The sequence below is a fragment of the Caretta caretta genome, chromosome 10 (assembly GCF_965140235.1).
Source record: "Caretta caretta isolate rCarCar2 chromosome 10, rCarCar1.hap1, whole genome shotgun sequence".
NCBI classification, from domain to species: domain Eukaryota; kingdom Metazoa; phylum Chordata; order Testudines; family Cheloniidae; genus Caretta; species Caretta caretta.
The window spans coordinates 44,306,220-44,323,280 of NC_134215.1; the positions used below are offsets into that span (position 1 = coordinate 44,306,220).

At 44.8% G+C, this 17,061-nt stretch overlaps 1 protein-coding gene across 12 annotated transcripts in view; it reads left to right on the plus strand.

Moving 5' to 3' along the window:
* MYO9A (myosin IXA) overlaps positions 1–17,061 on the plus strand; it is a 469,743-nt gene that overhangs the window by 393,586 nt on the left and 59,096 nt on the right. For all 12 annotated transcript variants that reach the window (XM_048865609.2, XM_048865604.2, XM_048865610.2 and 9 more), the window contains 2 exons: positions 13,303–13,446; positions 14,492–14,531. In XM_048865609.2, the coding sequence (XP_048721566.1) occupies positions 13,303–13,446; positions 14,492–14,531 (184 nt within the window). The remainder of the gene's footprint in view (positions 1–13,302; positions 13,447–14,491; positions 14,532–17,061) is intronic.

Sequence of the window (17,061 nt, forward strand, 5' to 3'; positions counted from 1 at the left end):
CCTAACCACCTCTATCTCCACAGAGGGCTGGCCATCTCTTCCCCATTTTGTGATGCCCAGCGCAGCAGTCTGGGAGCTGACCTTGTTCGTGAAGACAGAGGCAAAAAAAGCATTGAGTACATTAGCTTTTTCCACATCCTCTTTTTTCCACATCCATAAATTTAGTGGGTCTAGTGAAGACCCGCTAAATGGATAGCAGAGTGCTCTCTGATTGACCCTGGTACTCCAGCTCTCTGAGAAGAATAAGGGAAGTCGACTGGAGAGCGTCTCCCCTCGACTCAGTGCCATGAAGACACCGGGGTAAGTCGAACTAAGCTACGTCAACCAGTAGCTGGAGTAGTGTAACTTAGGTCGGCTTACTCCCCTAGTGAAGACAAGTCCTTTTTCATCACTGAGTAACAAAGCTGCCTGTAAGAGTCCTAGTATTGCTTTATTAACTGTGCTGGAATTTGTTCAGTGACCGGGCAAGAATGCATTTATTCAAGGTATCCTAACTAGTGCATGCTTCTCTATCGCAGTACTGTGTCTTAAGTAGCCACAATCTGTGGTTCCACAATACATAGTAAACTACTGAGCCATTAAATATTTTCTGTCCCCCATAACCCCAAAAGTAAAAAACAAAACAAAACACCCTTCAACATCTCATAAGGTGTTTAAATCCAAAATGCAATGACTGAATATGCATAGGCTTGAAAGGATTACATTTTTACTGGTAATTATCAGTAAATGCCAATTTCATCATACACACACAGACTGACAAAAATATGTTCATGTATAATTATGAAAATTTTCAGATAGGCAAAGTAGGAAAAAAGCCACTTTTATTAAAGTCAAAATCTTAGTATTTAGATTTTTGAATTAGGCTTATTACAAATGTACTAGTGAATGCATATTAAAAACTGGGTGTAAGGATATTTACTTTTGTATTTTGATGTGATGCTGACAATTTGTTTTAGAAGTTTATAAAGCTTTATCTTTCTGAATCTGTGTCTACTCTCATTAAATAATTGTTTGCCCACACCCATAATTTCCCAAACTGTGAAAATTTAAATAGATTAAAATAAAAAAACTGCTTAAAAATAAACATTGGTATTATCTGTCCCACTTATGAATGGAAATAAAAATAGAATTCTTCCAAGCCTAAATATGCATTTGATTTTAATATCACTCACAGCGGTTGATTTTATGTTGAAGACAAATATCTATTATTTCATTAATAATGACAGGTTTCAGAGGAACAGCCGTGTTAGTCTGTATTTGCAAAAAGAAAAGGAGTACTTGTGGCACCTTAGATAAATTGGTTAGTCTCTAAGGTGCCACAAGTACTCCTTTTCTTTCATTAATAATATACATTTTAATTAAGTTGTACAGGTTTTTAATGTAATTTTAACAATTACCACATACAAAACTGTCTACAAAAATAAAGATAATGATCCACCAAACACTATAATAAATCAAACACTGTACTTGGGGGGTGGGGGAGTGTAACATGATTAATTAGAAATCTATTTTTAACTAAGATGTACAAACTTAAAACAATCATTCTTCCCTTCAGATTCTCATGTCAATGCTTTCTGATACTTAATGTCTGAGCCATTAAACATTTTTCTGGAGTTAAATTAAAACCAGGAGTTTCCTCTTAAGTATAGTGTTATCATATGGATTGAGCCCTGCAGTGTAGCCGGAGACATTTTGAATGCAAGTCTAAGCAATGACATCATGCAAGAAGTAGCTGCAGAGGAGCTCTCTGATGAATCCACATCCTTCAGCTCTCCTCCAAAGAAGTGGTTTTGTGGTTTCTAGGAGTACTATGGCAGCTAGAGGGAAAACGGCTTCACTAAAGCAGAAACAAGGCAGCATATCTGAAAACCGCCTGAAACAGCCACTAAATAATTAAAAACATGGTCTCACTAACCAAAGTCTGTCAGGGTGGCTTTATTTTCAGTTCAAGAGAAACTGTTTTATGTTCATTAATGGTTTACGAAATGTGAAAAGAACAGCTGTAGATCACTCTTTTAAAACGGTCTGTTTTGCTCTGTGAAATCATTAACCCCCAATTGACAGAGGTTGCTGCTATTCATGCTATTGTTAATGTTTTCACCCTAGAAAATATAAGTACAGAGTATTAAAATTCCCATAAAATCTTTTTAAAACCCCCCAGGAAATTTTAGTTTTTTCTTTGAGTCGAGGTAGCCATGTATTCCACGTGGGTGTATGCACACCCAGCACAATGGAGCTGGAGAATTTTGCCTAGCAGTGGTGGCACTTGCGCATCATGACCATAGCCCCTCCCTGGCTCTCTGAGGTAGCACCACCTCCCCTCAGTTCCTTCTTCCCGCCCATGGCTGGAGTTGGAGCTCTGTGTGTTGCTTAACCTCACAATCCTTTAGCTTTGACTTAAATGTTCTAGTTGTATATGGATAGTATCCTTAGTATTCGCGTTAGTTATTTTCCCTGGTGATGTCCTCACCAGGGTTCAAAACTGTCCGTTGTGTGTGCGGATGATTTCTAACAACAACCCTCACACAAGGTCTTTGCTCTGCTTAGGCAAGCCTCACATCACAGAGTAGTGTTTGAATTGTAAGTTGTTCACAAAACGGGGTCAAGTGGCTAGAGATCTTCACCTAAAGCTGTACCTTCTCGAGCAGGCCACCACTGCGCCTCCGTCGGATTGGAGGCTGCCATTGATCTCAGTGAGTGGTACTGGCTTGTGCTCTGGAACTGGCGCCTCTCTGAAGAGGTGAAGAACCCACTCCCCACTGAGTACACTGATGAAAAGTTCTTATAAGACTAGTCGAGACCATTCCCTTTCTCGTGGAGACTCTTCTTTCTCCTCCATGAAGAGTACAGCTATTATCGGCATCCGGGATGGAGCAGGTCCTTCCAACTATTCCCCCACACTGTGTAGAGGTGTGGGAGACCCAGTATTGTTGACTCTGATTCCGGCTCTTGGGCGTCCATTGAGTCCAGTACCAGTGAGGGCAATGCCAGTACCTGCTATTTTTCTGCACCGGTGACATATCAGGTGGCAGTGGACCTCCTCTGCCTTTCCATACCGAGGTCCAAGACTTCACAAGGACTATGGCATCCTCGGTCTTGCTGCCTGAATGGGCTTCTGAACCTTCTGGTCTGTTGGCACCGCATCTTGATAATCCCTTGCTGCAGACTGTGGAAGTGAGGCCATTGCCAGGCTCAGCACAAGGGACCTCCTCAGCACTAGGAGACTCCTCTGCACGGCTGCACTTTGCAGCACTGATGTTATTGTGGCAGCTTTCCCTGCTCTCCATCTCAGCACCATTGGCCGCATCAGTACCACTGCTGACTTTGGTACTGACACAGCTCCCAGCAGCAGAGATGACTTAGGCATATTCAGTGCTGGCTGTGCCATTTCCACCAACAACGCTGGTCCCTTCCTCACTGTGGGCAACAGATGAGTCAAACCGGTTCGCACGTTCAAGGCTGGCTCCACCTTTATCCCCTGAAACTCCAGATTCCTTGACATCCAGGTCGCGTTCCTCCTCCTGCTCTCCATCACCTGACCTGTATCCAGGACTTTCTGGCCACCAATGCCTTACCCTTGTGCCCAGTGGCCCCCTTGGAACACTCCTTGATCACGGATGTTGCTATCCTCATCCTGCTCTAAGACGAGATCACTGGGCATATCGGTGGCTGGGACTGTTGACCCGCCTCAAGCTCAGACATCGGTTGTTCTTCCCCTTGTGGAGCTTCTGGAGCTGTCCCATCCAGGTCCACCTGTTCTGGACTGAGACCTGTTGTCGGTGCACTTAATGGCCTCTTCATTGTCCCTGGACAACTCAGCAGTACCTGGTTCCTCCTTCAGTGTCTGAGGATTTCAAGGCCTACCAGGATCTTTTGTGATGTGTGGCTGCTTCCCTGGGCATCCAGGTAGAGCTCCTGCAGGAGAACACCCATAAACACCCTGTAGCCTTTTGCCCCAGAGAAAGTGGCTCTCCCCATTAATGATGTGCTGCTGGAGCATGCAAATGTTCTTTGGAGAACACCAGCTTTGGTGCCACCTATGGCAAAGCATTTGGAAAAATGTTACTTTGTCCAAATGCAGGGATTTGAGGTGTTTTACTCCCAACCGGCCCCTAATTCCCTGGTTGCAACTTCAGCAAACAGAGCTTAGTAGGGCAGATTTAAGTCTGCTATTAAGGACAAAGACTCTAAATGGATGGACTCAATGGGTAGAAAGATCTACACTACCTCTTCCCTACAAATGTGAATGGCAAACCAGCTGGCACTGTTGTCCAGATACAACTTTGTAAATTGGATAACTATGTCTAAATTTACAGAACAGCTGCCCGAAGCCTCCAAGGTGGAATTTCAGAGGTTTATTACCGAACATTGCTTGGCAGCCAAGACATCGCTGCAGTCCGTGCTTGTTGTAGCATATACTTCAGGCAGAGTGAAGGCCTCGGTGGTGCCTATGAAAAGCGCATCCTAGCTAGAAAATTTGGGTGTTGCTTCCAACATGCAGCAGGCTATAGAGGTTGGGTGCTTTTTTTTTTTTTACAAACCTGATGAAAATTTGCACTCCTTCAAGGATTTTAGGGCTACCTGCACAGGCTCAACAAATATATCAGATATGTGAGGTTCCGAATGGTCACCCTATTGGCTGTCCTCCCCTCATTGACTCAGAATGACTGATTTGCTGGTCTGGACCTTTAGGATGCTTATTTTCATGTGGTGATCCTCCCAAGCCACAGAAGTGTCTTCTGGCTCATCGTAGTGAACCACCGTTTTCAGTAAACATCCTTACTTTGTCTGTCTTCTGTCCCCCAGGTTTTTATTAAAAAAGGACAGCATACCTCAAGAAGAAGGGAATCCATGTCTTCCTGTATCTGGACCACCGGTTACTAAGGAGCAGGTCCAGAGAAGAGGTTCTTTCTCATGTATGCGTTATGCTGTGCTTATTCGACTGTCTGGGTCTCATCCTAAACACTGGGAAGTCAACATTGGTTCCCACTCAGAAAATTGAGTTCATGGGGCCCTAATAGCCTCTAAAAGTTTTTGTCTCAGTCTGTAGTCTCAACCTTACACGACAGTTCACATGTGCCTGAGGCTTTTGGGAATCATAGAATATCAGGGTTGGAAGGGACCTCAGGAGGTCATCTAGTCCAGCCCCTGCTCAAAGCAGGACCAATCCCCAACTAAATATGCATGCAGTTTGGTTCAATTTTCCAGGCTGCACCTTTGCCCTCTTGAAGTGTGGCTCAGGACAGTTTACAGTCCAATCCTTCGCCCCCTGGATAGGTTGGTCTCCTTCCTTTGCTAATCCTGGACTCTTTACAGTGGTGGACAGCTCAGGGGAATGAATATGAGAGTTCCCTTAATCCGGTCCTTACCAGCCAAGACTGTGGTCACCGACACCTCCCTCATGGGTTGGGGAATACATCTGAGGTCACTGAAGTTTCAGAGTCCGTGGTTGGAGCAGGAAGCTTCACTGCATATCCATGTGCTGGAGCACTGGGCCATCCACAATGCCTGTCACACTTTTCTAGACCACATCAGCAGCTTAGCTGTTCACATAGTTAACAACAATGCCACCCCAAGGTATTATTTGAACAGGCAAGGGGGAGCACACTCCAGGGTGCTCCATGAAGAGGCAATCAGGCTGTGGCAGTTCTGCATCAAGGGCAGTATCTCTCCCAGAGCCGATCCCTTGCCCAGGGCCCAGAATCACCTTATGGACCATCTCGGCAGGAGTTTTTCCCTGAGTCACGAGTGGTCCCTGAAGCCCAGCATTCTGCGAATCATTTTCGTGGCTTGGAGCATCCCAATGATCAACCTATTTGCTACAAGGGACAAAAGAAAATGCTGGCTCTTCTGTTCTCGGGGGGGAGAGGGGAGGGGGCTTAGTCTGCGCTCCCTGACCAATGCCTTCTATCTCAGCTGCCAGTTGACGCTCCTATGTGCTTTTCGTCTGATCCTCATTGTTCCACGGGTCATCCTCAAGTTGAAAGTGGATTGGGCCAAGCTCATCCTCATTGCCCTGGCGTGGCCGTGGCAGTGGTGTTTCTTTTTACCTTCTTGCGTTGTCGATTCAGCCTCCCCTATCACTTCCTCCCCATCCTGACCTGTTCACACAGAATCACAGTGGTACTTCGCATCCCACTCTCATCTCCCTGCATGGCTGCCCTGTGGTTGAATGAAGAGGAAGAGTGATATGCAGTGGCTGTTCGGCTCATCATACTCAATAGTAGAAAGCCTTCTACCAGAATGGAGTATTCGGCAAAATGGAAGCCATTTTCAATGTGGTCACTGGCTTGCAGAGTTCAACTAACAATGGCTTGCATCCAGAACATCTTGGAGTACTTGCTGCATCTTCAGTCAACAGGCTTTATGCTTAGCTCGTTGAAAGTGCAGCTAGCAGCAATCTCAGTGTTTCATCTGTCCGTTAGTGGGAGATCAGTATTTTCCAATGCTGGAGTAGCAAGATTCTAAGCCCTGGTCTACACTACGGAGTTAGGTCAAATTTAGCTGCGTTAGGTCGATTTAAAAATGACTTGGTCCACACAACCAACCCCATTCCGTCGACCTAAAGGGCTCTTAAAATCGACTTCTGTACTCATCCCCAACGAGGGGTGTAGCGCTAAAATCGACCTTGCTGGGTCAAATTTGGGGTAGTGCGGACGCAAATCGGCAGTATTGGCCTCCGGGAGCTATAGAATCATAGAATATCAGGGCTGGAAGGGACCTCGGGAGGTCATCTAGTCAAACCCCCTGCTCAAAGCAGGACCAATCCCCAACTAAATCATCCCAGCCAGGGCTTTGTCAAGCCTGACCTTAAAAACTTCTAAGGAAGGAGATTCCACCACCTGCCTAGGTAACGCATTCCAGTGTTTCACCACCCTCCTAGTGAAAAAGTTTTTCCTAATATCCAACCTAAACCTCCCCCATTGCAACTTGAGACTATTACTCCTCGTTCTGTCATCTGCTACCACTGAGAACAGTCTAGATCCATCCTCTTTGGAACCGCCTTTCAGGGAGTTGAAAGCAGCTATCAAATCCCCCCTCATTCTTCTCTTCCGCAGACTAAACAATCCCAGTTCCCTCAGCCTCTCCCTCAGCGCTCCATTGTGACTGCTCTGGACAGCACTTTGAACTCGAATGCACTAGCCAGGTACACAGGAAAAGCCCCAGGAACTTTTGAATTTTATTTTCTGTTTGGTCAGCGTGGCAAACTCAGCCGCACAGGTGACCATGCAGTCCCCTCAGAATCGTAGAGCATAGACTGTTTCTACGCTCCCCCTATCATCTCCGTCCCTGAGGTTATCACAGATTAGAAGGTGGAAAAAACGCACTCACGATGACATGTTTTCCGAGCTCATGCAGTCTTCCCACACTGATAGGGCACAGCTTAATGCATAGAGGCATTCAGTGGCAGAGGCCAGGAAAGAATTAAATGAGTGCGAAGAGCGGAGGCAGGATGCAATGCTAAGGCTAATGGGGGAGCAAATGGACATGATGAAGCGTCTGTTGGGGGAGCAAATGGACAGGATGAAGCGTCTGTTGGAGCTGCAGGAAAGCCAACAAGAGCACAGACCCCAGCTGCATCCACTGTATAACGCCTACCCTCCTCCCCATGTTCCATAGCTTCCTCACCCAGACTCCCAAGAATGCGCAGGGGAAGGCTCCGGGCACCCAGCCACTCCACTCCAGAGGATGGCCCAAGCAACAGAAGGCTGTCATTCAGTTTGATTTTTAGTGTGGCTACAATAACCAACGTGGCCTTGTCCTTCCCTCCCCCCCCCCCCCCCCACGCCACCCAGGCTACCTTGTCCGTTATCTCTCTTTTTTTTTTAAATTAATAAAGAAAGAATGCATGGTTTCAAAACAATAGTTACTTTATTTTGAATGGGGGAGGGTGGTTAGCTTACAGGGAATTAAAATCAGCAAAGGGGGCTGGTTTGCATCAAGGAGGAACACACACAACTGTCGCTCTGAAGCCTGGCCAGTCATGAAACTGGTTTTCAAAACCTCTCTGATGTGCAGTGTGCCTTGCTGTGCTCTGCTACTCGCCCTGGTGTCTGGCTGCTCAAAATCGGACACCAGGTGATTTGCCTCAACCTCCCACCCCGCCATAAACGTCTCCCCCTTACTCTCACAGATATTGTGGGGCACACAGCAAGCAGCAATAACAATGGGAATGTTGGATGCACTGAGGTCTGACCAACAGTACCAGCGAGCTTTTAAACGTCCAAAGGCACATTCTACCACCATTCTGCACTTGCTCAGCCTATAGTTGAACTGCTCCTTACTACTGTCCAGGCTTCATGAGTCATGGGAGCAAGGGGTAGGCTGAGGTAGGTGCAACCATGTGGTGCTGCCGGCTGGGAGAGCAGCCTGAGGCAGAAGCCTCCAGCTCGCAGGAGAGCAGAGTTGCAGTGGAAGCAGTGGAGCTGTACACAATGCCCTGGAGGTTGCTAGGAGCTGGGCAGGGAAGACGTTCCCAGAACCCCCAGCCAAGCTACATGTCTGACGAGGACGGCACCGTCTGCTGCAGAATTACAGGAGAGCAGAGTTGCAGCGGAAGCGGTGAAGCCACACACCATGGACGAGGATGGCTAGCAGTCCTACTGCACTGTGTGCTGCGAAGGCACCCAGGAGCTGCTGCTGTGTAGCAATGCCAGGTGCTGCAGCTGCTTCTGTGTCGAATGCTTTGAGGTCCTGGTAGGGCAAGCTACCTCAGCCAAGGCAAAAGAGCAAGAGCCCTGGAGCTGTTACACGTGTCAACCACAGAAGTGCTATGAGGTGTTACAGCGCCAACCGGACTGGAATGTACGGCTGCAAGACTTCTTCAACAGCGACAAAGGACAGGAATATGATGCACCTAAAATCTAAAAAGACCCACACGTTTCCCAGAGTCACTACCTTTGATAACAGAACATCAATGATTCCATTGACTACTTGGATCACAGCAGCCCCCACAGTAGACTTGCCCACAACAGCAGCGTTGATGGTGAGCTGAGCGGGCTCCATGCTTGCCATGGTATGGCGTCTGCACCGGTAACCGAGGAAAAAAGGCATGAAACGATTGTCTGCGGTTGCTTTCATGGAGGGAGGGGCGACTGACGACATGTAGCCAAAACCATCCGCAACAATGTTTTTGCCCCATCAGGGATTGAGAGCTTAACCCAGAATTCCAATGGGCAGTGGAGACTGCGGGAACTGTGGGATAGCTACTCACAGTGCACTGCTCTGTAAGTCGATGCTAGCCACGGTAGTGAGGATGCACTCTGCCGACTTAATGTGCTTAGTGTGGACATACGCAATTGACTGTATAAAATCGAATTCTAAAAATCGACTTCTATAAAATGGAGCTAATTTCGTAGTGTAGACATACCCTTAAAAGAAATTCTTCATCTCCATCTGCCAGTTCGGGTACTGGTTCCTTTGTGGGACTTTGACATGGTCTTAGCAGTTCTGATGGGACCTCCATTGGAGCCTCTGGCATCTTGACCCTTTCCTCTCTTGTGTCAAAAAAACTGCATTCCTGATGGTGAGAACATCCTCAAGGAGAGTCTGTGGGTTTCAGGCTTTGATGGCAGCGCCTCCTTACATGCAGCTCTCCAAAGACACAGTGACATTGCGGCCGCACCCAAAATTTGTGTCTAAAGTGGTCTCTGTCATTTGAACCAGGCGGTATAATTACCCGTGTTCTTTTCTAAGCCACATTTGTCCCCTGAGAAGCAGCGCCTTCGCAGGTTAGATGTCAGATGATGTCTAGCTTTCTTCTTGGACAGGATTTAACTGGGAATTGGTCCTGCTTCGAGCAGGGGGTTGGACTAGATGACCTTCTGGGGTCCCTTCCAACCCTTATATTCTATGATTCTATGATTACCTTTTTGTGCTTTGCCTCATCTGTTTATCTTGTATGTGGATGGGAGAGGCAGTCTCTCCAGACGATTACTAAGTGGATAACACCCTTTATTAAGGCTGCATGTGAAATAGCTTCGACCCTGCCCTTCGGTGGGTGTAAGCTCATTCTACGAGAGTGCAAGCTACATCAATGTTATTCTTAAGTGATGTCTCCAATATTGGACATTTGCAGGGCTGCCACATGGTCATCCGTACATACGGTTAGGAACCATTATGGCATTACTACAGTGGCATCCAGAGCAGATGCAAACTTTGGGAATGCAGCCTTCCAGTCCTTTGTTTAAGTAGTCTCCAAGCTCGACTGCTGTGGGTACTGATTGTGAGTCACCTAAGTGGAATACATGGCTGCATCTACTCAAAGAAGAAACAAACAAAATTCTCCAGCTCCTGTGCAGTGGGCATTCACCCACCTAAGTGGAATACATGTCTGCATCACATCTTGAAGAGCCACCGTTACAGTGAATAACCATTTCTCTTCTCTTTTAATGCAATTTAAAATTCTATTCACAGACTTCATGGAGAGTCTCTTTGTAATTGTGCTGTCTCAATCTAAAGGGTTCAAAGGCCAGATACTATGATGAGCCATAGAGTTTAAGGTTAGAAGGGAGCACCAGATTGGCTAGTCTGACCACCTGTATATAGAAAAGGAGTACTTGTGGCACCTTAGAGACTACCAATTTATTTGATTAGTCTCTAAGGTGCCACAAGTACTCCTTTTCTTTTTGCGAATACAGACTAACACAGCTGTTACTCTGAAAACTGTCACCTGTATATGACAGGCCACCAGCGCCACCTAGCACCCGCACACTAAACCCAACCAATAAAATTAGACTAAAGAATCCCAGCACTCAGGAGACTAGACTGTTATGTACCACGGGCAGACAACAGGAGGGACTGAGGTGCACAAGTGCCGAGGGCCCTTGCAATGGTAGGAAAATGGTTACGTTGAACGGTGATCGATAGGACTGTAGTAAATATAGGTTAAACCATTTAAGTACAAAATGAAGAAGAAAAAGGCCCGGAGTAATAGTTTGCAATTCCATGTTCAGGCACCTGGGCTTCATTCCCAGTATCACTCTCTTGCACTGCCTGCTGGAGAGACTGAGTCGTTCTGCTTTGCAATAAATGGGCTAAGTCTTCTTCTAAGCTGCTCTTAGAGCTTGTCTAGATGAATAATTAGTGCACAGCAAGCTGGGGTGTAAATCCACAGTGCACTAACAGTCCATGTGGATCCTGCTACCATGTACTGAAAGTTCCCAAGTTCACATTGACCTACTCTGCTTTGAAACAGGAGTACGTCCATGCACACTAGGGAGCTTTTAGGGTGCAGTAGCTGGGTCCACATGAACAGTTAGTGGTAGCAGGCTAGCGCACTGTACGTTTGCATCTCCGCTTGCCATGCCCTAACTGTTCATCTAGATAAGCCATAAGATGGTTTTGGTTCCCTGCTCCAATTGCCCCTATTCTGTTTTCCACCTCAAATTCCCCATGTCTCATTATCAGCTTCAGTATAGTGGATCTCCTTTCAAGGGGCATAGGGAAGCGGGTGCCCATTCTCAATTTTGCTCTGATTTCCTAGGTTGTCCTCCTGCCTGGATCCATGTTTTTGTAGTAGCATAAGGATCTGCCAGGCTCACCTTCCCCAGCCAGGGCTTGGAAAGGATGCATTGCAGCCAGTGAATCCAAGAGTTCCTCTCATATAGACCACTCCTCCCCTGACAGCTAGGGACCATGCACTTTTCCTTAGGTAAATCCCATTCTGGCAAGCTTCTGAACAAAACCTGTAGGAACTAGACAGCAGCATGGAGAGGTGATCTCTTTGCATACAGGTCAATTGCTGCTGCCACATACATTCATCTATCTGCCCCTCCCACTGGTGTCCATTCAACATTTCCATTCCCCACCAATCTCTTCTGGCACTTGCTGTGAAGTTCTCTCACTGCATGCTCAAAAGAGGCCCCGCTAACCTCTCCTATCACCAAGTGGTCAAGAGCAGAACATGGGCTCTTTCAAAGAATTTTGGTGGAAAGGGGAGTAGGGGAGTTCTCATTAGACCTGGATATGCCAGCTCCTTTCTTGCCCAGATAAGTCCAAGTAACTTGCCTGAGTGGAGGCATCACTCAGCTCAAGATCCTGCACTTTGGATCTCTCCCAGGACCCTGCCCAGCAATTGGGAGACTTGTTAAGGCTGAGAGCCCATCTGTGAAGGCACAGAAGATGGAATTCTGGGAGCAACTGACGATTAAACCCTTTCTGCCTAAGCTGTTTGTAAATTACACACACTGGTCAAAGAATGAGTCATAGCTCCCAGGCCAGAATTGATTCTGTGGTGATTGACTTTTGAGAAGTTGTTCTTTCTCTAGAACAAAAATCTCTGTGACAGGAAACTAGTGGCTGGTTTTAAAAGGAACCATGATTTGATGACAAGGCAATTGTATTCAGTAGTTTGGTGGCATATTGCTCCATGGCCCAAGCTGTGGGCCTTCAGGACTTGGGGGATGAGACAACTGACACCACTCTACTTTCTTCTCTAATTACCCTTTTGATGTGTCACTTCATCGGTTTTCCTTTCTCATTAGCAAGAATCTGGCTCTGATAGTTGACTTCCAAACATAACAATACCTGATTGCCACTTATTTAAAGGGGAGAGACTTTAGGTCACATCTTCCAGAACCTTAAAGGCACATATGTCTGGCAGTAGAACATTTTTCTGGAACACTTTCTGCTCTGTAACAGAGTAGGAAAAATTGGATAGGTAATCCTTTGTTTGCCAGGTTAGACCAGATGCAATGTGGTGATTCTCTTTGTGACAGACTGGTCGTGTTGGGGTTAAGGTCTTGAGTTCATAGCACCTCCTTTCCCCAAGATGTTCTTAGGCATTTTGCTTTCTTCCCCTTCATCTTCCATGACGGAAATGACTGTGAAGTATGGGACACCAGACTACACTCTGATTTTGTGGCATCACCAGAAGTCTTAAACTATATCATTCTAGGTAGCAGAGAACTGAGCTGAGTTCTAAACTCTTAACCAAAGTGCTTCTAGGGATATATAATTATCTACTGATCAGAAGTATCACTTTGTGAATGAAAGAACTATAGGCTATTGTGCTCCTGCTCACCCAAATAAATATTTTATTCTAAAAATACTTCAAAATACAGCTAGGTGACTAGATGACATCTAGGTTTTGTGTATGGTACTGTGAACTTGTGTAGGAGTGGATGATTGGTGAAGGGGGAAAATTGGTGATTGGTGTTTTCTAATCACACGATTTTATACTCTGTTAATTTAGAACCTTTCAGCAATTGTAATAACTATTTTCAAAGCCTTTTGTTAAAGAACCAGGTAATAGATGTGTTTTTAAAATGCACATTGTGACGGACCTGTCTCTCATTACAGTGATACCTATGGAGTTGGCTGGACTGGCAGGATGGGAATCCGACAAGGCCGACTCTCTAGTCCTAGCTCCTTCCTAGACAAAGATGGGATATTTGTTAATTCAACCAACAGCAAGCTGCTGGAGAGGGCCCACGGCATTCTCATGTTAGTACAAAAGGCGTGGATTTTGGCCTCATTCCTAGAGTGTGCTGAGTTGCATGGGTAATAACAAAAATGTGAACAGCCAGGGCAAGAGACCTACAGCAGCACAACATGGTGCTAGTCCAAAAAGTCTGAGTTCCAAGTGGACTTGGATGTCCCAAGGCTTGGATATATTGTATAAATATACTGTAAACATGATTAGTTCAGTCTCTTAGCATTCCATGTTGATAGCTCCTCTTCTCTCCACTGTGGTCTCTTCCCACTGGAAGAGCAGGCCTACATTTGTAGAGACAAGAATAGGGAAGGGGTAAGAAGAGCTAAGGTCAAGTGATATGACAGTGGTGCTCTATAGTGACACTAGAAGGAAGAGGCTTCCACTAACTGAATCACTGAAACAAGATGTGGAGATGATCTCCTTCAATTGGAGAGGCCTGGGTGGCCCTTTCTTAACCCATGTTGTTGATTTATAGTCCAACTTCATCATAGGTTTCAGAAGAGGCTGCCAGATTAGCCATAGGTAAGGTACTACGTGTGGTGTGTTAAAGCAGATGGGTGAATCTGTTCCCTACATATCCCCTCTTGCTGTTCTTCACAAACAGCCAACTACCCCATTATTCACGATCTGTAACAATCCAAATTTTTGAATGGATTCACCTTCCCTTTTGTCCCACCCTCTCCTCTCACAGACACACATAGGCAAAGAAATGGAGAAAACGGGTATGTGGAATGCATACTAAACCTGGCTATTATGCAGCTTACAGGAAAACATTGCTATAAGTGGTTTGAAGGGTCTTTTTCATTAACTCGTGTGTATCCATTCTACTAAATATGTTTTTTCTTCTCAATTTGTACGATCTCAAATAGTGTCAATTCTTTCTGACGTGGGTATTTTGACTATTGGCACTGATGCTAAAGATATTGGGGCTTCCGAATGGGAAATCTCAGCTTCTGCCATGAGAGGGTTAAAATGATAACTCAGCAGTAAATACATAATCCCATGCCGTAACCTTATGCCTGTTTTAATATGGCCCTTTTATTGTTTCCTTAGGCGAAACAAGAACTTCAAAGCCAAACCCAATCTTCCAAAGGTGAGTGAACAAACACATTTACCTCTCTTGTTCCTGGAGTATATAAGGCAGCACATATACTGTATGCACTGCCGTTAAATGTTAACTTCTGTTTAATGTATACTTTGTCAATTTGGGGGGAGCCAATTCAAAGTGAATTGTTCATCTCTAAAGTGTGGTTTACCAAGTTGCTGTTGTAATATGAAAGCTGTGCATATCAACTCCAGCCTGATCTGTTTGAGGTTATTCTTTATTTTATCGCAATGAAAGTTAGCAGAGTTCTCGGGGACAGTTGTGTTCATTTGTCCTGGAAGAGAGCTGTGCAGACATTGGACTCCTTCCTGCTCAGATGCTGCTAGCTATTTTTTTTTTAACCTTCATTTTGTGAAGTTAAAGAGAGCCAACAGAGGAAATATCGCCAGAAGGGTTGAGGGAGGTCTGCATGTTCATTGCTGGGCCCACTTCAGTTTAAGTCTGTAAACTGAAAGAAATGTCCAGGGATCACTCAAAAAATTTTGTACTTGATATATACAGAACACTTTTCAGGCCATCTACCTTCATGGTGGAGATTTCCTTTCCTAGGAAAATGTTTCTAATTAGTTAATTACAATAATAGAGTGCTGTATTATATTGGTAACTTCCATTCTATTTAAAGTGCATTTTAAACATTCCTGCTGTTTCCTTTATTTTCTGACAGTACTTACTGTGCCTGATGGCATAAGATGAGAAGAGATCCGCCATCTATCACTGGCATAATTATAGCATTTTATGGTCATTATTGACACTGCTTTGATTAAAGAATGTCTGGTTTGTGCTGTGTGCCTTCCAATAAGAATTATATTTAATTAAAAACGAACCACAAAATGTAAGCACAGAATACTTTTGAGGGTGCAAGATTTTTAAACACAAAGACTTCTCCTTTCATTTTGTCGACTTCTATTCTAGACAGATTGTGGAATTAAATGGTTTCACTTCATCTCAAGTGGCTAGTAGACCAAATCACAAACCCATCAAGTATCATTCTGTATAGTGAGCAGTGTCTATTCATAAAATGTATGGTACTCAATTACAATAATGTGAAGAGAGAACAGACTTTTTCTGATGGCAAGGGTTGGGTTAGAATGTGGTAGGGTGGTATTCTGATGCAGAGATCTTATCAGAAGCTTCAGTGTGAGTGCTGTAATTTGAGGAGGGCAATCCATATTTGTACGTTAAACAGTAGAGAACAAATAATCAAGTGCTGCTTCTCCTATAGGAACAAAAGGAAAAATTTGTACGGATGCATAACACATTATACCTAAATAAGTATAGAAATAAGCGTAGGAGGTTAGCAAATTGAGTTAATTGAAGTAGCCATTACATATTTGGTTTGGGGACAGTATACTTCAAGGGGATGGACTTGAACTACTTTTTTTCCATCTCTAACTAAACTAACTCACTCTAACTAAAATCCACTACTTTTTTTTTTACTTGTGTATTTCAAGCAAAGAAAAAAGTCATCTGAGGATTTCTTGCTCTCACTTTCTCTCTCTCGCTCTCAGTCAGTCAAAGCTCTGACCAAAACCAGTAGAAAACTCTTGTCTTCCATCAACAATTTCCTGTTCAAAGGAATGAAACCAAGGCTTGCTACTTATGTTTAAGTGCACAACTCACATTCATTTGCTGTATGCACGTAATACATTTTGCAATGGTCATACGTTGTGATTACCACATCCTTAAGATAATTGGTGATAGTTACAAGTCCTTGTGTGCATGTTTCAGTTTATCTGCAGATGCAAGAGACAGCTGTGTATTAGGGGTAGACCAAGCTCCCAAAATTTACCTAGTTACAGAACCCATTAGCAACTTCCCAGACACATGGGGGCTGCATCTCTATTCCAGTAGGAGAGTCTGGCTGCTGCAGAAGGCAGAGCTGTGCTGTTTGAGTTGAGTAAGCTGAGCATTGTAGGTTTAGTAGCCTGTCCTTGTTGCCTATTTGCAATATAATATGTAATCTCAGCAGAACATCAGATTGTGCAATACAGTGTACATGCCAGTGGGGGATTTTATTGATCAAGATGGAGCAAAGCAAGTTGGAGCACATAGTTTCCACAAGCCACACCTGTGACAATGATGGAGGATTTCCATAGGGCACATTTTGGGAGTCTGTGATTTCTGAACTGCATTATAAAGTTATTGTTGCTCCCAAAAAGGCTAGAAAGGTGCTTTAACTGCAACATAATTGTTCGAATTTTATGCCTTGAATTAGCTACTAAATTATATTGGTTATAATTCTTATTTTTTAATAATGCTTTACACTTGCTATGTGCCATACTGTCCTGCAGCGGCTCAGGAGCATGAGTACCAACCACAAGGCAGACTGTTAAGAGCCAGGCCGCAAATGCCAAACTGGCTTTGAGTTCTATACCTAGATTTCACCAACCAATTATTAACTGTAAACTCCTCAGGCACTGTAACAGCATTAACATGAAGTAAAACAGGCCCCTTGGGTTCCCTGATCTGTCTTGCCACTCAGGTAAGCATACCTTTGTGATAATGGTCCCTTACACCA